General features: G+C 56.5%; 3 protein-coding genes across 3 annotated transcripts; 1 reads left to right on the forward strand and 2 right to left on the reverse strand.

Moving 5' to 3' along the window:
- Positions 1–9798: 9798 nt before the first annotated feature.
- CGCA056_v012055 (uncharacterized protein) lies at positions 9799–10870 on the forward strand (the record flags this gene model as incomplete). Its single annotated transcript, XM_037327299.1, has 2 exons — positions 9799–10123; positions 10302–10870. 2 exons carry the CDS (start codon positions 9799–9801, stop codon positions 10868–10870), a joined length of 894 nt encoding a protein of 297 aa, XP_037174359.1.
- Positions 10871–13860: 2990 nt separating this feature from the next.
- Positions 13861–15535, reverse strand: CGCA056_v012056 (uncharacterized protein; the record flags this gene model as incomplete). The annotated part of the gene is made up of 4 exons (XM_037327300.1): positions 13861–14495; positions 14728–14967; positions 15031–15168; positions 15322–15535. 4 exons carry the CDS (start codon positions 15533–15535, stop codon positions 13861–13863), a joined length of 1227 nt encoding a protein of 408 aa, XP_037174358.1.
- Positions 15536–18021: 2486 nt separating this feature from the next.
- Positions 18022–18692, reverse strand: CGCA056_v012057 (uncharacterized protein; the record flags this gene model as incomplete). Its single annotated transcript, XM_037327301.1, has 4 exons — positions 18022–18026; positions 18098–18177; positions 18316–18450; positions 18559–18692. The coding sequence occupies 4 exons, from the start codon at positions 18690–18692 to the stop codon at positions 18022–18024; spliced, it is 354 nt and encodes a 117-aa protein (XP_037174733.1).
- Positions 18693–24869: the final 6177 nt, after the last annotated feature.

Here is a 24869-nt window from a genome sequence, read left to right on the forward strand (position 1 = left end):
TCATATTGGCAACCGCCCAAACGAGGAGGGAGGGGTCGTAATGAGGGAAGATTGCTATTCGTTTCGGAGTAAGCAGAGCGGGGTGAGTGGTTATTTGTTGCGGTAGGCGATGGCTCGCGCGACTCGAACGAGAAGTTTCTAGCATGTTGTTGGGGCGTGGAGGGCATCGAGTTGGAGTGGGATTGGCCATTGGTAGGGCGCGCCCCAGGGCGAGCGGGCAGAGGATGCGAAAGCTCCGGCTGAGATGGCTGCTGCATCTTGGGCGGAGCGTCCTTGCCTGTTATGACAGCACGATCGCCTTTGTCTTTGCTCTGCACAACTCTATTCCCATGGCCTCCTTGGGTGCCTTTTGTTGCGGGTTGGTCCTTGTTCGACACCTTGGAGGAGGATCGAGAACGGGGGGCCGCCTGAATGTGAGGAGCCGCCACTGTCGCCTGAGGAAGCGGTTGTGGTTGTTGCAAGCCGCCTCCTCGTCCCGGAGAGACGAGATTGGTGTAGTGCAGCAACTGCGCTTGGTAGACAGATGCTTGCTGAGGGAAAAGAAGGGGCCAGAAATCGACCTGGGCGGGGACGCGGGACGAGGCGTCGACAAAGTGGCAAGGGTTCAGCGTTGCGCTACTCGAGGATATCGCAGGCTGGTGCAGCCAAGGACTTGACGGATAAGTATGCTTCGATTCTGCGGTTGTCGCCCGACTTTCCATGGAGCGAGTCCTGGCTCAGCTTCCGTGACGAGGGCGAGTCGGCGGTGGCAGAAGCGGAAGCAGGGCGTCGGAAATTCGATCAAGACGTCGTGTCAACCGAGTCGTCGCGAGCGGATTGGGGCGAGAGTAGGTACAGGGCGAAGTAGCGAGGGTGGCGGGTGGTCAAGACACAGTCGAGGAGGTAGACACGGCTCAGCGTGGTCGAATCTCGCTCCAGTGGTGGCAGACGAGGGGGTGGAAGGTTGAGAGATTCGGGGTTTGGGCAAATGTGGCTGGCACAAGTAGAATGCTGCTAGCGGCGTGCAAAGGAGTCGACAGTAGGCATTAATATGTGCGGGGGACGGTGTATTCGACTCGACAAAGTTGTGTGGTGTTTTGTTGGAGAGGAAGGACTCTTCGCGGTGCGGCGGGTGGTCCTCTGAAGAGGAAGAGGGAGAATGTCGTCGGTGGAAGGAGGCGAAAGGATGGGTGTGGAGTTTAGATCGGGGACGTTGGCCCAAAAGCGACAGGACTGGACGGGGGGTGCCTCGGGCGGTGGACCACGAAATAACGATGGGGGGAAAGGGTCTAAAGGGGGTGCACCGCGAGCCGACACGGTCTGCTGCTGCTGCTGCTGTTGCTGCTCGCTCTGCCGCGCTGATCTTCAGTCTCCCACGTCCTCTTGTTCTAGGGGGCGATACGAGGCGGAGTTGCTGGTCTGTCGAGGACACGAGTAGCAACAGGAAAAGAGGATGCAAGAGTGAGGCCGACTTTCAGAAAAGTGAGAGAACTGGATGATGTTCCCAGAAGAGAGAAGAGAGGTGGAAGGGGAGCGTTTCGTTTGGGGGTGCAAGGAAGGTGCATAGAGAGAGACACAGAGAGACACTCTCAGCAAGTAATGCCTACTGGTACGCAGTACCTGCGCAGTCTGGTAAGGTCATGTACCTCATGGACAAGTAGCTGGGGCTTTGGGGGTGTGGTGGATGTATCTTCACCTCGTCACCACCGGGGGGGGGGGGGGGAGGGGATGGGAGGGGAGAGGAGAGAGAGAGGTACGGCAAGGGTGGTGGCAGTATTCTGAACGGGCAGAAGGGGAGGAGAGGACGTGGGACCGGTGGAAATGGACGTGTACCGCCGTAGAGTGCGTGCGGGACTGGGCAGGCGGCGTGGAAGGGGAACGGATGTATCTTGTGGCCCAGCTAGGGCTGGGAGGTACTTCTGTCTCGCTGGCTGAGAAGGAAAGAGTAATTATTGGGTAAAGTACCTAGGGAAGGTGCGGATAGGTGAGGTAAGGTAGGGGCAGGTAAGTACCTTGGGTAGGTAGGGGAAGGTCAAGTCAGGTCAGGTCAGCACGGTCAGGTACCTGCCAACGGCGCCTTGGGTGCCTGTTGGATCACGGCAAGGCTGCTAAAGGAGACGGGAGGAGGGCAGATGCTAGCCTCTGATGGCTGCTGGCTGTCGTGTCAAACCGTGTCGTACCGTGTGTCGTATCGAGGACTCCCGTCGTTCGTGGGGAAGCTGAGAGCGCGCCTTCTGATGAGGTCAAGAGTGATGCTTGTGGCTTTGAAAGCCGAGAGCGGATAGCGGGGGCCCTGCAGGAAGGGCAGGCAAGCAATAGAGCAGCAAACAAGCGAAGAAGCAGACAGACATCACACACACGCATCCCATCCCCCAGGACATGGTCGTCACGCAGGCAAGGTACGGCGCGATGCAGCGCAGCAGGCGGTTCATGGTCCGCAGCACCCCTAAGGCACCTTGGGCACTTTACGCACATCAACTCCCCTCAGTCACCTCGCCGATGCAGTCACATCTGCAGCAATGTGCTCGCCGCATCTACGCCGTACTCGCCGTACGGATACATTTGCTCGACCATCCGAAGTAAAGCGTTGGGTTGGTAGGTGTTTGGCTGGCCTCGTCCGGGGCCTTTTCTGCCCTGATGCGTGGTTGGATAGGAAATAAGGTAGGGCAGGTACAGCAACTCAAAGTAGATACCTCCTTTCAAGTACCTGCAACGGGGGGCTGGTACCTGCACTGCACCACCTGCCCATGTCCCGTCTGCGCGCACAATCAGAAAGTCGAGATTATCCAAGAAGGAAATAGGAGAGGAAGCAAGGCAAGGTTCGAATGAACAGGCAAGGGCTCACACGGCAGGGCGGCAGGGCGGCAACAGCTCGACAGAAGGAGTAACAGCAACAACGGCCGGCTCAGCCAAAGGCAACTGTAGCGCAGCAATAGCCAACTGACCGGACCTCACCCGCCAGACAGCGCCAACCAACCGCGACCTGAGATATTAGATGAGGACCGAGTACCTCGGGATGGGGGTAGGCATTTACAACAGGCGCAATGCGTGAGATGATTCAGACACAATAAGCCAGACTTGCCAAAGTCAAAGTCAGCCTGCAGTTGGCACGACCAACAAACGAGCTGGCTGAGGCCCAAGCAGGCAGGGCAACGCCGTGAAAGCCGCGCAGCAGAGAAAAGAAAGGCAAAGGCGGATGAACAACGAGTTGGGTTTGTGTCCCGTTCCATTCGAATATGGAAGGAAGGAAGGAAGGAAGGAACCTCAGTCTCAGCTTGTGGGGTTGCACTTCGCGCGTCAGGCCAAGTCAGATCAGGCCAGGCCAGGCAGGGCAGGACAGGTCTGGTCCAGCCAACCAGTCATCTGGTCAGCAGCACGAAGTAGTCGAGGTCAGGAAGGTGCCGGTCATCCTGATGATGCAACAAGATGCAATTCCTCAATCTCCATCTGCGCCTTCCTCTCCTTCCCGTTCCTGCGCCCTTTCCCTCCCGCGGTCGCATCCAGCCCCGGTCCTTCCACCTCCCGTCACGGGCTCACCTCACCTCAGCTTTGCCTGTCAAACGCACCTACCGACTCGGTAGTTTATCTCTAGGTACTTGCCTTGTCTTTGGCACTGCAGAATCAGATTGCAGATGAGGGCAGGTGCTTCTTCTTCTTCTTTGCTTGGCTCCTGCCTCTTGGCTTTAGTTGATGTTTGTGTCCCTGCTTGTGCTTGCGCCGAAGTGGCTCCCCTCCCCATTCTCTACCGATACTGGACGCAATCTTGGGAATGACGGGAATTACATTACCCAGAACCCTCCCGGTACATGATGTGGTAAGGAGGTACCCGACCTCCCAAGTACCTACCCTTCCTGGCCCGACTCTAAGGCCAATACCAAATCCCACCCACAGGGCATGCACGGAGCGCGCGGGCAATACCAGCAGCAGCAGCCGTCAAAGTGGGGAAGCAACATGCTCTGGACGCAAATTGGAGAGGAGAGGGGTTATTTCTGACCATCACAAAAACCACGACTTTATTCCACGTCCCATTTCCCGTCGCGGTTCTCGCGGAGTCTGGCCGCTCGCTACCTGCCTTGCCATTGCCACACGCTGCTTGAGCCTGCTTGGCTGCCATTCTGCTGGCACGGCTGGGCTGGGCTGGCCGGGTCTCAGTGGTCTGGCATCGAAAGACCGACTACTGCCGCTGGTGTTGCTGCTGCTTGGCCTCGAGCCCGTGGGAGGGAGCTGGCCCTAGCACGAGCCAAGTACCGTCCCTTACACGCCCAGGCGAGAGTCTACCTCACCTCAGAGTGCCAACGCCGCAAAACGGGCTACAGGGGTTAAGGGGGGAAGACAGGCGCCACATGCCCCTCCGACCACTGACTGTCACTTGTCTCCGAACGGCCTTTCCTCACTTGGGAGATGACGTCGGAGAACCGGACGGCTTGTCTTGGATTTGATGTTGGAAACTTCTAATTGTGTTGGATTGGAACACTAGGCCATCCAACGCCAATGCCCTTGGCTCCGGTTCACGCATTCTCGTCCTGCTGGGCGTCGCTCCATTTCGCGCGTTTCTGCGATCCAACGACCGGCCATCACAACCATCACCGAGAACCCAGCAGCCAAGTACATCTCCGGGGGGGTCTTCTCTGACTCGGCAGGCGAATCCCGCGGTGGGGGAGAACTGCGCGAGACTCAACGGTACTTCCACCTCATGTACAGCCCCGATAGGGCTATGTATCCTTAGTAAGCAGGACGACCCGCGGAGCCCGCTTACAAGACTAGTGCTCCAGCTGCATTGCAGGCCAATATTGCAGTGAGTAAGGCATTTGGCCCAGCCTCCCCGCCTTCCGCCCGCTCCAAAATGGAAGAAGGAAGAACTGGGACAGACATGTGCCACTATGCGCCTCGCCATGTCATGCACGTACCGCGACGGGACCGCGACACCGCGACCTCGGACACCACATTCACCACCCACTGGAGCAGGCAAGATGAAGAATGGGCAATGGGCAATTGACTGACGACGCCGGCAGCAGAGAAAAGAAAAGAGCACTCACTGCAAGACATCATGCTGCCCCTTCTGACGGGTTCCCGCCAATCTGTTACCCATCCGGGGGTTTCCAAGGCCTCGTTGTTTTTGCCCATTATTTCATCTTGTATTTTATTTTTATTATTTCCTCGCACCCTATTTCACCCTATCGCGCCTTTACCGCCTTTCTCGTCTGGTCTCGTCTCGCCTCGTCTTGTCTCGCGACCTCCCGTACCCTTTTTTTTTTTTTTTTTTTTTTTTTTTTCCCTCTCCCTGCCGTACCATATTTCCATTTCCCATTGCTCTCGTCTCCCCTGTCGGCATCATCTATTTCCACCACCTTAAAATTATCAGGGTCCCGGTACTATGGCCACCTGAATGTCCTTCCAGAAACCAGGAGACGGTGGGGACGAGCATGGCTGCGGTTCGCAACCCCAGCTCAGGGCAGATACAGATACCTTACACGACAATTCGCTACCTCAAGGGGCCTGTCCGGCACCGCAATTCGACGATTCCCCGATGGGATGGTCTCCAAAGGCCCAAAGCCGAGCCAACAATGGACGAGAATCACCTACGCGCCTCGGCGCAACCTGGTTCGTGTTTCCGCCTGCAAACGCCTGCCGCAGCATCCCCTCTCCGCAATCACCCCGTCTTGGTCGACCGCCTTCTCTCTCGCGGCCTCGCCTAGCTCTCTCGTCGTCCAATTCGTCTTGGGCCTTGCAGTTTGCTCACTTTCGTTCCCTTGTCGGCCCCTTCTCCGTGCGTCTCGCCCATGACCATCAACCGCCAAGGTGAACCTGCTCGAGCCACCTACACCCTTTCCGATATCCGTCTACCGATCCAGTCACACGCCGAACCCCCGGAACTGCCACGCCATGAGAGCCTACTCCAGCCTCTCGCCCTCATGTCCGTGTGTGTGGGGTCGGCCCCTGAAGCCGCCTATCCATGCCGCCGACGCCGCTGAAGAGAATAGCGACGAGGCGTGCAGCGAGCGACCCAGGCGTCAGTACGAATAGCCCCGAGATACAGATATCCGGAGCACCTCTGCGCCGTGGAGCTGTCGGCTTCTTCCACACAGCCTCCAGTGACCTGGACTCGGATTGCAGTCGTGTTTCCCCCATGCTGCCGAGCCGCTTTCGATTCGCTCGTTTCCTGTCTGCTGCTGGGGTATGGTGTCGTGGCTTAAGCGCCATCTTCGGGAGGGTCGTCACATTGCTCCGTTTGGCAAAGACTGAGTGTCCCTCAGAATAGATTGCCAATCTATCGACGGATCAAAGTCGCCAAACATGTGCCAATACATCCGCTCAGCTACCTTGACTGCACGTTCTCTGCTGGTCCACCAAAGGCGAGACATTTGATCACGTCCAGAACAACTAGCCAAGCATCCAAAATCCGCCAACCAAAACCCCTTGTCAACAAGACGCTCAGCCTTCAAGACTGTCGCTCAAGTCCGGAAGTCTATCACGGTTAATTCGCCCGACTCATAATAAAGTTACTAACCTTAGTTTTGTCCTAAGAAACGCTCTCCACCGCCGAAAAGCCTCATCTACTCGGGACGGTCCTTAGCGTTTCACGCCACCTTCATACGACCGCAGCCATGTGGTCTGGGGCCGGAGCTGCAACTGGGAACAGCCAAGCAGCAGTGGTGAAATCTGAACAAGCACATCTGGTTGCTCGGTGGGCTTTGCTGCTTGCCTCGTCCGGTCTTACCACCTGAACCTAGACACTTTTCCTCTTCTCGTTGCACAACAGAGGCTTTCGCCCGATCTTTTTTTCGGATTTTCTGCCCCAAGGATCACGATTTACGAAAAAGACCGCACAGCCTGTGGAAGCTTACGGTGCGGTACGCCCAACCAGCACGCAGCATCGCCAACTACGGTCACAATCGGCCTTCGTACGCCGCCGCCTTTGCTGACTTGAGATGAGGGGGGCTGTCTTAGCGCAACCACAGCCGCAACCAGATGGGACAAGATCTGTGGTCGTACCTTTTTTTCCAGTCTCCTTCTGACGTCTTGTCAGCGAATGTCTTGTTGACGTAAGAATAATTCACGATTCTAGTGGCCACGCGGGTAACACTTCGCACTAACACCCGGCGAGGTTGACGGCTGGGGCTCTAATTTCGTGCTACCGTTTTCAACGAGGATTCACCAAACTTTTGCGGCATTTCATGGCTTGACACCTTCTGACTAGGCTCAAGAAGTCACAGAGCCGATTAAACTTGACTTCGCCATGCTGGGGTTGTTGAAGAACCCTTGCGGCCGACGTACACGTATTGGCGTCACTCACTTCAGAGGGTTACTTCGCGGCATGCGATTGCCCACGTCATGGCCTCATCACGGACGTCTTTCTTGAGTGTCCTGGGTCTGATCTCCCAGTTCATGAGCAACCGAGCAGAGATCGGACGGTGGAGGCGTTCCATTGCGAACCGGAGAGGGAGACATTCGTGCTCTCTGAACCCCCACATCGCGGCCGTCTCGTTGTGCTTTTGAGAACTCGAGCATCTCCTTTGGGCCCAACCAGGCCAGCCTAGGTGATGAACAAAGGCGCCGTCCTCAGCAATTCTCCCCAGACCGCAATGCAACCCTCCATCACTACATCCACCGCGGAGAGCGGGAGGCTCACGATGTCTGATAGCGAGCCAATAAGTGGATCTGATATGATCCATCATGGCCTTCACGCTGGCGCGGCGCAGAATACCCGTGGGCACAACCTGATTAGGCCCGTATTTCCACTCACCATTCCTCGGAATAGCAACGGCGTGTAGAGTCCGATTTCAATGCCACCTTGGGTCTTTTTCCGGCGGCGCTAAGGCTGAGGGTCCGTGGCGCCGACTCAGCTCCCGGGCAAAGCGTCAGACGGGACAAACGGCCACACGTTTTTCGAGAGGCATCACACATGTGTTGTTGCGCGACAGCAGCTGCATCTGGACTGGGCGTGAGATGGCTAACGCTGAAGAGGCACTTTGGCAGAGTCCAGCCATCAGCCACCCGAGCCGCCGCCTCCTCTCGTCATTGGGGTTCACTCATCTGAGACCTCACCCTCCCCAATCGTCCATCCGCAATCAATTGCGCGGCGGAAGACGATCCGTGAACGCTTCCCGCTCCCCACATTCCCGCCGCCGGTCTCCCTAATTCTAGGGGCGTGCGAATCGACGTCAGTTCCACCAATCTGCTGCTAGGACCGAGATGGGGAGACCGTAGCATCCCGTTTAGTCGAGGCCAGTTCGAAATGTTCCGATTCATCCAAACAATCATGTCCCCGGATCTTGGCACATTGTTCTCAGCACTCAGCTGGCCGGCAGGCCTTCGCCGAACAATGTGTTCGAAATGAAGCGGCCGACGGACCTTGAGGCCCGGACCAAAATACAGTGCGGTCCGAAGAGGCGAAGGTGAATACGGACGACCACTTCGCCTCTCCATGCATCCTCCCTGGTGTCAAGTGGACCGTTACGGCTGCCCAATGCCATGTTTCGAACCGGCGGTTCTCGCTCCCTTGGATAGGCAGAAACCGCTCGTACGCCGCATCGACACGATTTCCATGACATCGTCGATGATGAGATCACCATTGACTTTGCCCAGACCAGCTGTTGCCCGCATTCTGTCTCGAACAGCAGCGCACAGCCGTCTGCAGAGTCATTACCGTGGTACACTATGGCAAATGGCAATGCGGACCTGCGAACACGCTTACATTTAGAGTTTAGACCTTTTGTGTTGAGACGTTCAAGAGAGTCTTGACTCGATAAACATTCAGGCGTTTCGGCGGGGACTCCCCATCCGAAGAATGCGGGCAAGCGTTCCAACGCGACCTCAAGTGTGTCTGGAACCCAGATGACGGGCACAGAACAGTATGAACATTGCAGACAATATGCCCATTGTCTCGACAGTTCCCCCATTTCTCTGAGTGTATTCCTGCTTTTGGCAGTTGGTCACTGGCATCCATTGCTCGTAAAATGCCCCATTTTGAAAGACACGACAAAGCAAAAAAATGCCAGAGGGCGTTGCCAGAAATCTCAACTGCTTTTTAGACAAGACATGCCCCCGCATCTTTAATTGAGAGGAAAATGAAGCAATTGACAGTTTCTTATTTTTCCCTCACTCCTTCGTTTTCCCAAGTCAACGCCCTTCATCACGCAGGCAAGCGGCGCAGGGCGCGGATCCCAGAATCCTGGGAACCAAGGAAACATTTGCTACACCATCACACACATACCGGGCACCGAGGCTGAAATCTAACCTCCAAACCCCCCGCACGATCAGACGACCAATCGGAAGGAAAACTCCTCACGGTTTTTTCTTTGTCTCCTTCCCAGAGGCACACAGTTGTCAGGGTGCCTGATAGCGCCATGGCTGGGCCGGTTCTTTTCAGCCTCGCGAAACCGTGGTTTTCAGGAGCTCAGAGCGCAGCGTTGCTAACAAAACATGCGACGCGCCCTGTATCGAAAGTTTCAGGAGCTCGCCAGAGCTTCCCCCCTCCTTGGATGAGCATTGGATCCCATCCCGCCCCGATGGCCGCCATAAGCATGTCGGCCACGTTTCTCCTTTCTTTTCTCCGTCTCTGTTCCTTCCTTCTCACTGCTCTGCATCTATGATTTTCCTTCTTGCGAACTCAATCGCGCATCTTGCATTGTCGAACAGCATTCGACTCAACCTGCTCCATCCTTGCACATCAACTCTTGAGCAGCCGGTCCTCCTTCCTGCGAGCCGTTTCTTTTCTTCCACTCTGTAACATACCACTTTACGCATACCCGTCCGTACCCCTCCCAAGTCCACACCTGTGACGCGATCATCATCATGCTGGCAAGTTTGACAACCAAGATGGCCCTCAAGAAGGTGGGCATCAACAGCAAGTCCTTCGACTTTAGCGGCGGCGGCTCCACGGACTCCAAGTCCAAGAGCGGGAGCAACGCGGGCCTGGATGACGTCGAGGCCGAGAACACAAACGGCGGCTGGCCGGCGTGGATGTCGATGAAGTCCCTGCCCATCACCGTCGCCCCGTGGTTCTCCCCGCCCCCGCCCCCGGTCCCCGTCGCCGACCCGCCCAAGATCGGCGATCTCGCCCCGTTGGACCGCGACAGGAAGCTCGAGTTCGGCCGCGGCAGACCGGTGCTCGTCGTCTTCCTGCGGTGTGTCGGCTGTGCCTGTACGTCTGATCTGTCTTTTACCGCACTTACACAGACCCTTCCCTTCCCTTACGCGACCTGCATATTTGCTCCCGTCACCTACATATGCAGCCCAACCAACACCCCCTTCTTGTTGGGATGATCACATTCGACATATTTCTGAAAGATCACATGCTAACTAACCTCTTCCAACAACAGTCGCGCAAAAGACCTTCCTGGCCCTCCGCACACTCGCCAACAAGCACGCAAACAACCTTACCTGTATCGCCGTCTCCCACTCCTCCGCGGCCGCCACACAAAAGTGGGTGGACCTGCTCGGCGGCGCCTGGAACGTCCAGGTCGTCATCGACGAGGACCGCGCCATCTACGCCGCCTGGGGCCTCGGCCTCGGGTCCGTCTGGTACGTCTTCAACCCCACGAGCCAGATGCAGGGGTTCAAGGAGAAGGGGTGGCTCGGTGAGAAGGTCGCGGGCGCGATCCAGCGGACGGGAGCGGCCGGGCCGTCGGCGAGCGGGGCGTCTGCTGCTGCGCCGTCGCTGCAGAGGAGGGGGACGTCTGCGAGTGGCAAGGGCGCGGCGGCCGCGGATCCTGCGGCCGAGGGGGTGCCGGCCGAGGTCGAGGGGCCTAGCACAGTCATGGGGAACAAGTGGCAGACTGCGGGCGCGTTTGCGGTCGACGGGCGGGGGACGGTGGTCTGGGGCGGCAAGGCGTTGAGGGCTGATGATCCCATGGACTTGGGTGCTGGTTGTGCGGCGCTGGGGTTGTGAAGAGGCTGTTGGAAGATGAACAGCTCGGCGTTGGGATCCGTTTGATACACTTATTTTGGGGGGAACAGGCGTAAGGGTTGGTGGCGATTCAAGTTGGATAGCGTCTTGTTTTCTTGCTAGTTGGAAATGAACTTGATGTCAAGTCTAAGCTGTTGGTTGGAACGTGCAAGTTCAACTACTAGTCTTACCATGTTGGTCAGTGAGACCATGCTCTTGTGACTGATTGGTTTGCGTCGGTCCGGAGGAGTTGGTTGTCTGCAAGAGAGCTTTGTGAGGCGTACCGCCAAGTCGACAAGTGACTTTACTAGAGCTCGTTGGTTGGATATTGGTCCATTGTGACAAGACACCCTGGACGATAGTCGATACCAATCACCTTGTGCAACGGAGTTGCCCAGATTTGACATCTGAGTCACGCCGAAAGCCAACATGTTGACCATCCAACATACGCTTCGTACACTTGATTCTCCGAGACTGACTAGCCCGTCTTGAACTTCAACAGCTATTGGCTTGTTGCCTTTCTCGTGTTGGTCCCATCCTCCCTGTTACTCAGTTACATAGCCCCAAGCTCCCAAACAACGAGGAGCCAAACAGTGACACAGAGTCAAAGTCACTAGGACATACCTACATCGTACCGGCGTCCAGATGTAAACCAACGCCAGTTGGAACTCCAGCTCGAGACCCCTCCTCTCTCTATGGCTGGAGAGTACGTCCCCACAGAACCATGCTCAACTCGGAATCTCCTCGCAAGGCAGCCTACCTGGTATTCCAAAAAAAAAAAGCATGGGTCCGTCTATGTTGCCGTCACATGCCAAAGGGTCCGAAGAAATCCGCGAACCCTGATGGGCTGCTTCCGTCTGGGAGAGACAGGCCGCAATGTCGCCAATCCGTCAAGGTTCTCTCTTTCTCTCCTCGCTTCCGCACGCAGGCCAAAAACGCCTCAATCGTCATCCCAAAAAGCTCTCCTCCTTCAAACCTACCAAAGTGACTGCACCGCGTAGGAGAAAAAGAAAGCCGTCAAAGACGTCACCACCACAAGTAGAAACAAAAAACGCCTCAATAAACATAATCCATGTGGCCAAACTCTACCTAACAAACCCCCTCTTAATCCCCCACCCATTTCTCCAAGCCACACACACACGCACAAAAACAAAGTGTGGGGGTCCGCCCGGCCACACATCCTGCGCCCGGGCCTCTCCCCCCTCCCCCCTCTCCATCCCGCGGCGCGGACCGCAAGCCACAGGCAACCACCGCCCGGGTCGCGGCGAGGTCAGTGTTACGATCCAACGTTCTCCTACCTACCTACCTTAGGTACTCTACTCCGTACTCCCGCCCTTCCCCAAACCTGGACCAAGGCCCGTTGACGAAAATCCACGGTCGAATAACATGCGGCCCATAGAGGTACTCCTACACAAGCTGAGGCCAAAACTGCATACACCGAATCCCATCCGTGACAGTGACTACACCTCGGGTCGGGCCCCAACCCGACCCGGCGGCCCTGGGTCCGGCCGCGGTAACAGCCGCAGGCAGCCCTCTTCGGCGTCCTCACGGCCCAATAACCAACCGTTCCAACACATTTTACACTTTCCATCCTCCTCCTTTCTGCCATGGACACGGAACCAGCTAGGCAAGTCCCGAGCCGGCCGCCATCCCGGAGTGAGTTGGCAGTAGCAAAAAAATTCTACCTCGCCATTCGGGAAAACTCTCCCAGCCCAGAGAGAGGGGGCGATAACACCTCACGCCGTACCAACGCAACGTCCAAGGTTCCGCCCCGAGACTCAAGGTTCGGCCCTTGGGGGCGCGCGGGTTCAGACTCTGATCCGCGTACACCACCCATTAGTTAGTTTCTCAAATGTCATATGACCGTTGACTCACGGAAAATGTCGCCATAGAGCCAAATTTACAAGATGAACACGCGGACGGGACAGGATTTGGGGGGACAAAAAAAGCATGTTTGTTTTCATTAGATTGCCTGCTCCAACCCCAGAGCAAAGCGTGCAAAGAGTAGCATCCGAGTCCGTCCCTCTCCAACGCATCCGATGTTGATCTATCCACCCCGAACCCCGTCTTGATGTAGTCAAGTTCCCTTTCGTTTCCCAGTTCAATAAAGGCGCGAGAACCCTATTACGACTCGTCATGGTCTCCCGGTGTTCGAGATCCCGTTCGAGTGCCGAAAAAAGGCAGAAAACTCCCCACGACGCGACCTCCAGTGGTAAACCCCGAGAAGCAGAAAAGGAGAAAAAAGAGGAAAGAAAAGGAAAATATCCCCCCATGAGAAATGACAACCCACAAACACCCCGTATCCCAAACCCCTGTTTTTTGTGATTTTATCGCCGCGTGAAGAGAGAGTCGTCTCTGTGTGCTGTGTCAACTCCCCGGATGTGCGTTTCCCAGTCCCAACCCATTCGAGTTAAACCAGTATCGAGATCCACGCCCACGCCGATGTATGCTCGCAATTTCGAATCATAAGGCTGCCCCTCGTCGCTTTTTGGCACCCGAATTCATCCCATGCCCAGCTTCGAAGGACAACGTTCCCAAGAACCAAAAAAAAAAATGTCGTTCCCGCTCCGTGCTCGCCTTCGCCAGAATTCCCAGATCATCCGAAACATTCCCAGACGCTGCGATATTCCCGCCGAAGCTTGTGTCAAACCCGAAGCCAACTCGTGTGTGTAAAACCCCTGTCCACGCCCATGTGACATGCATCTCTTTTTCCCGTAGCAATACTTTCGACTCCGTGATTGCAGAATGCGGTTCGTGTAAAAGAAAACTCCTCAAAAGATGCCGAAAAGACACCCTCACTCCGAATACCGTGTTGAGCCCGAGGTATATATCAAGTTTTCCGTGTCCGAGGAGAAATCAATCCAGACCGAAAACAAACTAAAAAACCACCCACGTAAACGGTTAAGTCATCGAGCCCTTTTTTTCATTCAGTCTGTAGATGCGCCGCGGCGCTGTCTCCTCGGAGGGGTCTTTGGATTGGGCGTCTGGGTTTCCTAACCCCAGACGCTAGCAGGAGGCTGGCTCAGGCCGGAGGACTGAGGGCCCCAGACGCCGTTGCCACGGCCCCAACCGCCGGGAGAGGCGAGGGGGGTGGTGGATCGCTTCGAAGACGAGTTCGAGGCACCAGTCGGAGTGCCGGAGGGACGAGTACCGATGGGAGCAACCGTCTGGGCCGGCTTGGATCCTGGCATCTCCTGGCGAGGGGGGGAGCCACCAGGGGAAGAGTTGTTGGTACGGGCGGCGGCCTGGCTCACAGCCGACTCGAAAGCGCTCTTGTTGTTAGGAGCGTTCGGCTGAGGGCTGGCAGTGCTGCCAGCACGAGAGCCTTGCTCGCCCGGAGGACCAGCGATGGGACCGGGGCCGTCAGTGACAGAGACGGGTGTGTTGGCATCACCGTGAGGAGGGGGACCGCGGGTGATGTCGTACGTCAAGGGCGACTGGCCCCGCAGACTAGAAGGACCACTGTGTCCAGGCACGCCAGGACGCACGGCGCCAGTCTCGTCGACGTAGCCTCCCTTCTCGGCAAACTGGCCCTCGCCGTACAAGGCGCTCCGCTGCCGAGCGATAAGCTCGCGAGTCTCCTCCTCGGACATGGCCTTGTTGCCGTAGGGGATGTCAGAAACGACAGCTGCGCGCACGTTGTGGTTAGCCTAAAGTCCTCTCAAGTGCCCATGTCTTACGTGAAGGGGTGGGACAGGAAGGTCTTTCAGGGAGACATCTCTCGACAGTAACATGACGGGGCAGCAGGATGTTGCATGATGGTGAAACCCCTCGGCCTGAATTATCTATTTTTTCTTCTTCTTTGCTGTCTCCCCTGTGGACAATGAAGTTTGTGTGCTATACAGTAGAGGGCGGCCTACTTCGCTGGTATTGCTGCTCAGTGTGGAGGTTGCGCAGCTCCCGCTCCCGTTGAGCGGCCATCCTTCTCTTGGCCTGCATCATCTGTTCCGCGTCGTTGGATCCTCGGGAGGACTGGTGGCGCTGAGAGGCGTAAAAGTTTTGGAGGTTCGAGTTCGGGTGGCCTCGGGCATCATCGAACTGGTTCATCGAGTGCGGTCGCGGACCGGCTCCAGCTCCAGCTCCAGCTCCCATGCGTCCGGCTGCGAGGTCTGCGTCAGCAGGGGAAGGCCGCGGATTTGCCCGCCAAGTGCGAGCAGACTTACTGAAGTCGAGAGACTTTCTGGCGGGACCAGGACCAGTAGGGCCCATCTTGGGGCCGCCAGGGGTTGGGTACTCACGTCGACCGCCCATTCCGTAAGACTTCCCGCTCTTGGCGAGATTCTCGTATGCACGATCAACCTCTGTAGGCCTAGCAGTCAGTGTCCGTACCACATCTAAAGTATCATCTCGTCAGCTGGGTCTTCCTGCGCGCGACGCCTGCCGGGCGCGAGTCCGCAGAGAAACTCGCGCCGGGCCGACCGTCGGCCACGCGCTGGAGAGAACAGTAGACCTACCCTCAAACTGGTAGAAGAATGCGAAGTCGTCCTGAGCCGTGGGGCCGCTGGCACCTGTTGACGGGAACCTCGAGTCAATTCCGGTTTCCGATTGTTGTTGAATTTGGCGATGTTGCGACTGGGCCGACTCACCAGCACGGACAGGAGGCGCTTGGTGTTCCCAGTTGTTCTGGCCGGGATTGGACCATTGAGGGTTGTTCTCGTAGTAGGACATGATGGCGGTGCTGGTGGTGCTTCGCTGGAGGTGAAACCGGAAGGCCGCTGACGGGTCTGTCTGAGGGATTTGAGGCTCGGAGACCGAAGAGGAGGCTAGACTCGATTATGTCTTTGTTCTTCGAGGTCGAATTAGTTGAGATAGTCTCAAAGCGACGTTCGGGGCCGAAGGCGCGGATGGGAAGCCTTGGAAGAACGGTGTCGCAAATGGATGGGTGGAAGGCGCCGTGGTGTCAGGGGAGAGGCCAACGGGGAGGGACAGGGAAAATAAATTTTCTGGGTATGGGCGGCGCCGCGCTTAAATGTCTCGCGGCTTTTTTTGCGCCGGGGGGTCGCAACGAACAGACAGGGAAACCACTCACCAAAAGGGAAAAAAGAGGGACGGGGTTGTTTCCAGATGTCGTTGCGCGGAAATATCGAGTCAACGGCCGGCGATGTTGCAGACGCCAGAAACAAGACCAGAGGAAACAAGACGGTTGGCTTCAAATGCGCGCGTGCGAGAGAGTGGTTTTCGGAGTTTGAGAAGGAGTCGGAAACTTGTCGACGAAGGTGGCGGCGACGGCAAGGACGACGACGTGTGCGTTTTGGGGCGGGCGACAAGAGAGTGTGTGGGAAGCGACACTACACGGCGGCGAACTGGCGGGTCGAGTCGGGTCTATGCCTAATGAGACGGTGCGGGCGGTGCGGTGCGGTACGGTGCGGCCAGGTTGGCTGGAGTTTTGGCGGCAGTGGGTGCTTCTTCTTCTCCTCTTGCTGGGGAGGGTTGGCCTTTTTTTCAGACGGATGCTTGCTTGTCCTTCAGACCGTGGCGAGGGAATGCGTTACTTGAGGCAGGCAGGAGGAGGGCAGGGCAGGGAGAAAGCCACAAAGAGAGTGATGATGATGACTCTTGTTTGCTAGTGCAACCGATCCCAGGTGGCAGGAATTAAGAAAAAAAAGGACGAGAGGTGAGGAAAAAAAGAGTGGGAGAGCAAGGGAAGGCACACACACCACACGCACACACACCACACACACACCACATACACCGGACACCTCAGTCGTGGACAGACACCCACCTCAGGAACCGTAGGTAGCCAACGCGGAAGGCAGAAAGGGCAGTCGCTGCTGCGTGGACGGAGCAGGCTTGCGCTGCAATTGGGTTCGGCAGCAACAGGACTCCAGCCAAGGAAAGAGTGGAGGTCTAGGAGGAGAATACCAACGGGAGGTGAGTGAGGTGCCTTCCTAGGTAAGGTACTTGCCTGGCTGGGTATTCGTAGCTAGGTACGTAGGTATTCGTAGGGGCAGGCAGGAGGCAGTAGTAGGAAGGAGGTAAGGTGAGGTCAGGAAGGGGGGGATGGGGGTGGGTGAGGTGCCAACCGGGAAGGCAAGGAGCACTAGCACCGTGAGGGAAAGGACGCTGGGGCAGACAGGCAAGGGCCAAGCACAGCACACACACAGCTGCAGAGCAGAGCAGAGCGCGCCGGACACTTGCCTCCCACCTCACTCACAGCAAAGTGGACAACGCCCACACCAGACGTCAATTCCGTGGAAGTCGAAGTCGAAGTTCGAAGGTGGAAGGGGACGTGTGGATGTGGATGGGGATGTGGATGGGGAAGGGGGTGTGCACCGAAACAGGTGCGGGAAAGAGCGGCCTGGGACCGACGGGGACACACACACACACACCTCACCACACACCACACACCACACACCACACACCATACAGAGGACGGCTACACTGGGGACGTACTCGTAGATTCTGGGACTGGGATTTGGGGGGCAGGGGAGGGGGTAGGAACGATGAACGGGACGCTATGTACTTTAGCATGTAGTAGGCGTGGGCGGCGCTGGCACGGGAGGAGGAAGGGGAAGAAGAAGACGACGACGGGGTGGGGGTGGCCGAACAGGAGGACCTGCTAGCACTGCATCAGGCTGGGGAGGTCTTCGTGCTGCATTGGAGCCGTGTTGGTGTTGGTGGTGAGATGTGTGTAAGAGCGCCGTTCAATCTCCTTCTCCTTGTGCGTGATGTTTGCCTCACCACGGTCTGCAATACCTACCTGGATGACTCGGATCAATTTTTCAAAAGCCCATCTCTATTTCCGGCACGCCTGCTTACCTAGGTAGGTTCCTACCTGCCTCCTGTCGCCTGCATACTCTGAACCAAATACCTGGGCCGGCTCGACAGCGGACAGACAAGGCCCCAGGAGACTGGACTGGACTGGACTGGACTGACTGACTGGCCGAGAATCGTCGCCTGCCCCCGGATTCCTCTCCGAAATACTGGATTTCCGTCTCCCTTTTTTTGACTCCATACTCCCAAGAATTTTGAAAGTGTCTGGTGATTACTCGCCGACATCCCACACACGGCGAGGGAGACGGTGTCCCGGACACCAGCAAGTCGAGACGACATGAGACAAGACACTTCCTTCAGAGGCACGTACCGCAGCACCGCCAGTCGGTAGGGAACGGTTGAATGTGAATCGCGTTCTGCCGACCTGCTGCCCAGTCTAATCACTTTGCATTTCGGGATTGCCCTTGAATATCTGAAGTAGCCCGCCTACTGTGCCGTACCTACGGCTATTCTCTCCTTTCCCTACTGTCGCTTTCCAGCCCGTTTCCTTCGTCTGATATCTCGTCGTTAAACGGCTTGGACCTTCACCAGCGCTACAGTAAGTACAAAGTATCTCCGAAGGAGGAGTGAACCCCGCAACGGGGTGAGAGAGGGGGGCGTGTTACGATGAAAAGAAGAAGAAAAGCCGAGGAAGCTTGTGGAGGGCTTCTTTGTTACTGACCGGCTCCCTGTCCGCGCTCCCCAAAAACGAGATTTCGACATCGGTTGTCGCCTGCGGCCAGTCGCCAGACGCTATTGCCAGCATGCGGTTGTCGGGGATAATTAGGATTCGACATCGCGTGGGAAAGACGCAATCAGTTGAACATAATCTCACAGTGACCCATCAGCAGAGTTCGTGGGCGAACCAGGGCGAAGTCAATGTCGACGGGGAATCCACTGGAGAAGCACCGCGAGATTGAGATGGAGAAATTCCCTGCCTGGTCTGGTTAGTCTCGTCGCCCGCCGCCCCCCTTGGATCGATCTCAGATTCATGTCTCCGGCCAGGCACGAGTCCGAGTCGAAGGACCTGGGCGAGAACGATGACGGAGTTTTGGTTGACAGAGACAAACATGCTTCGTCTCCAAGGGGTAAGGGGGAAAACGTCCCGCAGGGCAGAGACAGCATCCACAGGTCTACAAAGATGGGGGAGGAATTTAAAAAAAAAAAAAAAAAAAAAAAGGACGATAGGCAAAAAGTCGCGGGTAAGGTACGGTACTATTGTTCAAGTACCCTACCTACAGCGCAGTTACATGCCCAGTTCCCATCAAAATCTCCATTCAAGTTCTTGCCTTAGCGCCGTTTCGACTTCACTGTGTCGGTACCTCTGCATGTCTTGAGTTCCCGTCCGCGTCCTTGTTCTTCCCGGGCATTCCCATACTCGTCCAACGTCGTTCCTTTGGCTTCCCCTGCGCGTCTTGTCCTTGGGCTCCGACACTGCCAGTGGTCTCCTTTTCTTTTTGTGTCTTGTTCTTTGCGATCGTCTGGCCCGGTGCCTCTCCGCCGAAGCCCTGTGCTGGCAGAAACGGAAACACCAAACTGCAGAGGTGCACCATGGTAACCCCACTCCACTTGGCTTCGGGGACAGCCCAGTATCTCAACGACCCGAGATAATGACTGGATCGTCTGTGGACCAGTGCGTGGAGAGAACCCCTGTCAACCACTTAAACCTCTGGCAGCCCAGTAGGTGGTCAGTGACGCTGGTAAGGAAGACGTACCCACCCAAGTATCGGCTGTATCGCAGACCGCAGACCGCAGACCGCACTTGCAGTTGCAGTTGCAGTTGCAGTTTCCCATCCATGGTTGCAGACCGCAGCTTCCTCAGTTCCTCCTCGACGGGACTTAGTAATACACGTGGCTTCCTTACCTCACCAACACCTGCTCACTTGACCTGACCATTTTTTGGGCAGTGTACGACAGGAAGGAGCGCCTTGGACTCGTTTCTTTCTGCTCCGGGCTGCTGTTGCTCCTGCTCCTCGCAGCCGCCTGCTGCAGCACGCACACTGCATATTCAGCTGCACATGCACCGGATACGTCTCTGGGAACCCAATGGTGGAGTCTTTCAAATGTCCACAATGCATCATTCGCAGGGCTAGCTGCCTTTCAGGCAGAGCGGCAGAACAGAGATGCGGATACGGATGCGCGGGCAAGGGGCCCAGGGCCAGGACACCTCACCTCTGCATTCAACGGCCAGCACACTCGCACACCACACACGTACAGATACACCCACAAGCAAAATCGAGGCACGCATGCCTCGACAACCTGGAAAACACTGCTGCTTGCTGGCTTGCGCAGACAACGTCCACCGATTCCACGATCTTTTCTTCCGGCCTAGCAGCTGTCTGTTCGGTATCCTTCACCCCGGATTACATCTCGTCATATCTCAAATTGTGGCTCCTGCCTCTTCACCAGCCAATATTTCCAGCACTTTCCAATTGCACCAGTTATCCGATCCTCTTTGGGGGCCTATTTCCGCCATGTCAAATGTATCTCTGTCCCAAGCAACAGCCGCAAACCACTTCCTCGTCACATACGCCGCTCACCTCACACGCCTTCCTTGAACTCGACGGTCTTGGGCTAAGCAAATCTTCTACATGGCTGGATAAACCCCCGTCATCAGTTCGTTTCCTCCATCTCGACAAATCTCCAACCGGAGCAAACCGCAGGGCCACGGCCGAGAGCCTCCCATCACCACTTCAAACCCCGGTACTCTGGTGGGCCGCAAATCTGCCCTCTGCACGTTCGAGTAACACAGGAATCTTCCTCTCCGCGAGCCTGCAGATGACCCCTTTTCTTGGTATTGCAGCTATCGCCCAAATTTTCCCCTACGGCCTTACAGCAACCTCTGCACCACCTGGCAGCAGGCTTTTGTGTCCTGACTCCTACGATGTAGCAGGCCTGAAAGCATGGTACAGCACTGGCCGAGAACGCTCTGTGGCCGTTTAGACCATGGTCCATCCACCCCGGCAGCCGTCTTGTCATCGTGTCGGTAATTAGCCTTCCTTTCCCCCATCTTCTTGGACGGATCTAGCCCGGCGGCTACTGGCAGCGTTGGGTCCAGCAGTTACGTCAGCTGAAGCCCAGCCCTCTCTCCTCAAGATGCGATTCGGTCGATTGACGTCTCAGATGGTCGCTCTTCATTTCTAGCTATGTGCTTGGAGCTCTGGGGGCCAACCTACCGGAGCTAGGTGGTCTAAGTACTTTGCCTTATCCGCTGACCAGGTACCGGCTCCTTATTCAGCGAACGTCGTTACCTCGCCTTCAACACCTTGCTAGCAGCTTGGCTTTGTCTACAGGGATATGCCCTCTTCCAGGAACAACCCCTTTGGCCATGTTTCTTGCACTGCGACTGCGAAGAGGGAGGCCGCGACGCGGTGTTTTTACAACACCGGCCAGCTTCAACTCGTTGACTCTCGTCACCTACGCTTGAACGATTGCGCAGGACGAGTCGATTGAGTCGGAATGCCTCCGCGTACTACCCCGCACAGTACTGTACGTAGCAGGCCGCACATTATACCTAACTTCGGGGGTCCATCCATTCGGCAGCGCCCTCACTGCCCGTCTGCTCCAATGGACCGACTCTCCCGCCCGTCCTTCCCCACAAGCAGGAGTTGGCGGGATTCCGTCGGCATCGGAATGCGGATATCCTCCTTCTGTTGAGCAGCATACATCATACGCAATGAGCTTATTAGGACCGTCTTCTCGGAGGCAAGACGGCCAATATTCAACCACTAGGCAATATCAAATGCTGGGTGCCAGTATGATCTTCATCTTCGCCGCCCGGCCTTCCGCTCCACACCGCAAATCGCGAGCGTTCTAGAAGTGCGGACCATTGTCACCCCTGGCACCCCCCCCCCGGCACAGACAACCTGTGTCTGTACTTGCAGATATCACACACCGCGTCTGTCGCTGTTCGGATTTCCCCCCTCTTCAGGTTCGCGCTGCGGCCCTCGTCCGTTCTTCTCAGGCAGTCAGCGTCCCGAGCTCTCGAGGGCCAGGTCCCCCAATTTCCACGATCCACAAAGCAATCTTCCCTGATCCCGGGTATCTCAAGCTTTTACGATTCAAGTCGCGCTCTCAGTCTCAATGAATCACCAAAAACCGTGCGATGTGATCAGACCATCGCTGTCGACACGAGATAGCAATATCCGCCGACTCTGTCCGTCACTCATCCACTAACAGAATGGCTCGGACTGCCAGATGCCAAAACGTCGAAACAAGTTGGACTTCTCGGTTCGACGGACCGAGCATAGGGACGGCAAATGACTTCTAGAACGAAAACGCACAGAATGTTTGGTAAGGATACCGGCTGCGGATTGGACGTTTCCGAATGGAAGCTCGCGCTGGGGAGCGTTGACGAGAGCCAAGCTCATGGGGTAGAATGAGACTGCCCCCAACCGCAGAGACAGTTGTCTTGCAATTTTGCTCTCTGCGAAGACGACATAGCACAAACGTTGCCATGAGCACCTGCAATTATTGCGGTGGTGCCGTCATCTCTGCACCCCGTGCAGCCTGCAGCAGGTCATCCCACGTCGACGCCGGGTTGCATACACAGACCTGCAAGGCTGGGTGCTGCTCAGCTCCTCCCTGCCGCTGAAAACTCAGAAAATGGGCGACGGATCACTTTGCGCGGCAGAATTTCGGCATCAATGGAATGCGACTCAATCGACTCAATGATTGAAGCTTGCCGATGGCATTTCGCCGCTCGTCGGCTACCGGAGGCCCCCTCGGTGGGCGAAAAGGCACCGTTCTGATTCTTGAAACTTCAATGGAACAGTTTCTAACTCTTCCTCTGTCTCCTCGGGAAGTGGAGAACAAGAAACATCCCTGGACGTTCTCCTTCGGCAGCTTTTGGACTTGGCTGTTGGCCAGATTGGGGCCTTTGGCTGCTGGTCTGGTACGATTTTTTCTGGGCCTACATTTCCTCGTCCCCGGTGCTGAGAACCACCCAGGAGCGCGATGGCACTCGAGTGACCGATCCATCTTGCCCATTGGATGGCACCGTCCATCACGGCAACACTCAAGATGAGGCAGAGTTTTGTCTCTGTCTCAACCTGCCGACTTCAACCCGACGATCTGGATGGCCTGATGGCAAGCTGTCGCAATTTGGCTGGGCTCTCATCCCGTCTCGTCGAACCTTCCATACCTCCTTCTGGAGGACGTCATGGCAGGCTTCCATGCCAGAAGCCAGGCTGAATGCGCCCTCGGGCAGAAGGGTGTCTACTAGTTTGGTAGCTACCGTGCCGATGCAATGCAGTCGGTGACTTGGCTGATGTGCCCAGCTGCAGGAAACAGGTCGCAGGTTTCTCTACCGTGCCAATCGAAGCCCCTCGCACGTGGGCCCCTACTTCGATCCCGGCCGGCGCCAGAGGCGGCTTTCTTTCCCTGTGCAATGTGTTGTGCAAAAGAAGGTTCGAACAGTCTGGGGCATGCCACGCCCAACTCTGGCTCAGCTGGTCGCAATGGCCAAATGGCTTTCGTCTGCCTGACAGAATGCTATCCCGACAGAGCCGAATGAAGTTGCGCCTGTCTTGGTTGTAGCCCAGCCGTGCAGATCACGAGTTGAGTGCTACTCAGAAGACGGACTATCGCTGAAACGCTCGATGTTCTGACACGAGGTCTTGTTTGCCCGGCACCTCGAGCCTTCTCAGCTTCCGCAAATGGCAACCTGAGCCATCATCCCTATCTCACGAAATTCCAAGCCAATTGGACAGGATGCGGGGTGCCGCAGCATGGCGGAATGCCCCGAGTTCACGCCGCTGACACCTGGCCACCCGTCGATGCAGGTCACGCCCCGTCTGTGTGCGATGGTCTGTCTCTTCAACCAACGCAGAAGTAACCAGCACACCCACAACAGTTGAGATCTTCTTCAGGTCATGCTTGCTCACTAGAAATCCGAAAAGGCTCAGATATGCGACTGGCAGCGTTCCGGTCTCGAATACAAAGAGAAAGGGATAACGGCCAGACAGGGAAAGAATGACAAACACCAAGCCGAATCTGGGATGATTTCCGGCGTAACGCTACAACGGCCCATCTCTTCCCACGGTCGCTGACGAAATCCTGGTGTTGGGCGGCGGGAACATGGGTCTAATCCCACTTGGCTGCACCTTGGGCTCGCCGCCTAACGACGACTAATGCTGCATGTCACCAATTGCACCGGAGCTAATCTTTTGCAACCGCTGCGGTCCGTCAAGGTAGGACTGCGACTCGTACGACTTGCTGATCGAAATGAGGGCGCACAATCGCTGCCAGATTTACTTTGCTTTGGCAGGATATAGTTGTCTTCGGTCATGTTGGCTCCGGCGTGCCTTTCTCACGGAAGCCATTATCAAAGTTTCCCGGCTAGATTTTGCACGCCGGTTCGGCTCGAATGGGCCCCAGATCCGGCCGGATACTGGCCAGGCAATGCCGACGACACGGGTCGCTCAGTCCAGTTGCCCGTCCGTCGCTTGCGATTGCTTCAGGACCGGCCCTGCCTGCGTTCTGACAAAACTCCTGCTGCTGCCCATCAGTTTTTCCGGCGACATTTCCACTCTAGAAACGAAACATCTTGCCGTCCAGCAGACGGCTTCTACTATCCGAAGAAAGAGTTGAGCTCAGCCGGTGATGGACGCCGCAAGCACCGAGTAGCCCCCAAGGTTGCAAACTACACATGCGCCTATATGCAGGTTCTCCCAACAGGCGTCACACTTGGGTAGCCACTCAGACGTGCGGTTCATGACATACATCTGAAGCGCCTGCGTTATATCGCGGGCCAATTACGGCCAGACTGAGCTTCCTTGGGACGCTTCCCCCACCGAAGGTCTAGCACACGTGCTCTGGTAGAAGTAGAGCGCACCCATCACAAACTCCGAGCCTCCAATCTTGCTGTCTGCGGAAACTCAAAAGGTGGGGTGCGCCAACGCATCACCTTCCGGTAGATGTGCACCCTTCTCTTCAACTTCGGATGAACCCGGCTGATGACATGCTTCCCGTTCAAGAACATTCTGGTTGGGCCGCTGTCCCCGCATCAACCGCCCTCGAGCACTAGCCGTACAACGAGGGCTTGCGGTGCCTTGATGCAAGATGAGCTTGCCTCCTGCGAGCTGTATCGAATGAGACCTGACCTGGACTGGCTCTTTCAACGACAGTCCTTAGATTTGCTGGGAGTCAGGTGCTTTGTGAAATCAAACAGCAAGTTTCAAATTGTAGCTTGATCTGTGCAGTCCCGACGTGGTCTTGTATACCCACAGAGCCGTAAACGACGCTTGAA

Source organism: Colletotrichum aenigma (genome assembly GCF_013390185.1).
Source record: "Colletotrichum aenigma strain Cg56 chromosome Unknown KSG_Cg56_contig08, whole genome shotgun sequence".
In the NCBI taxonomy this organism is placed as follows: domain Eukaryota; kingdom Fungi; phylum Ascomycota; class Sordariomycetes; order Glomerellales; family Glomerellaceae; genus Colletotrichum; species Colletotrichum aenigma.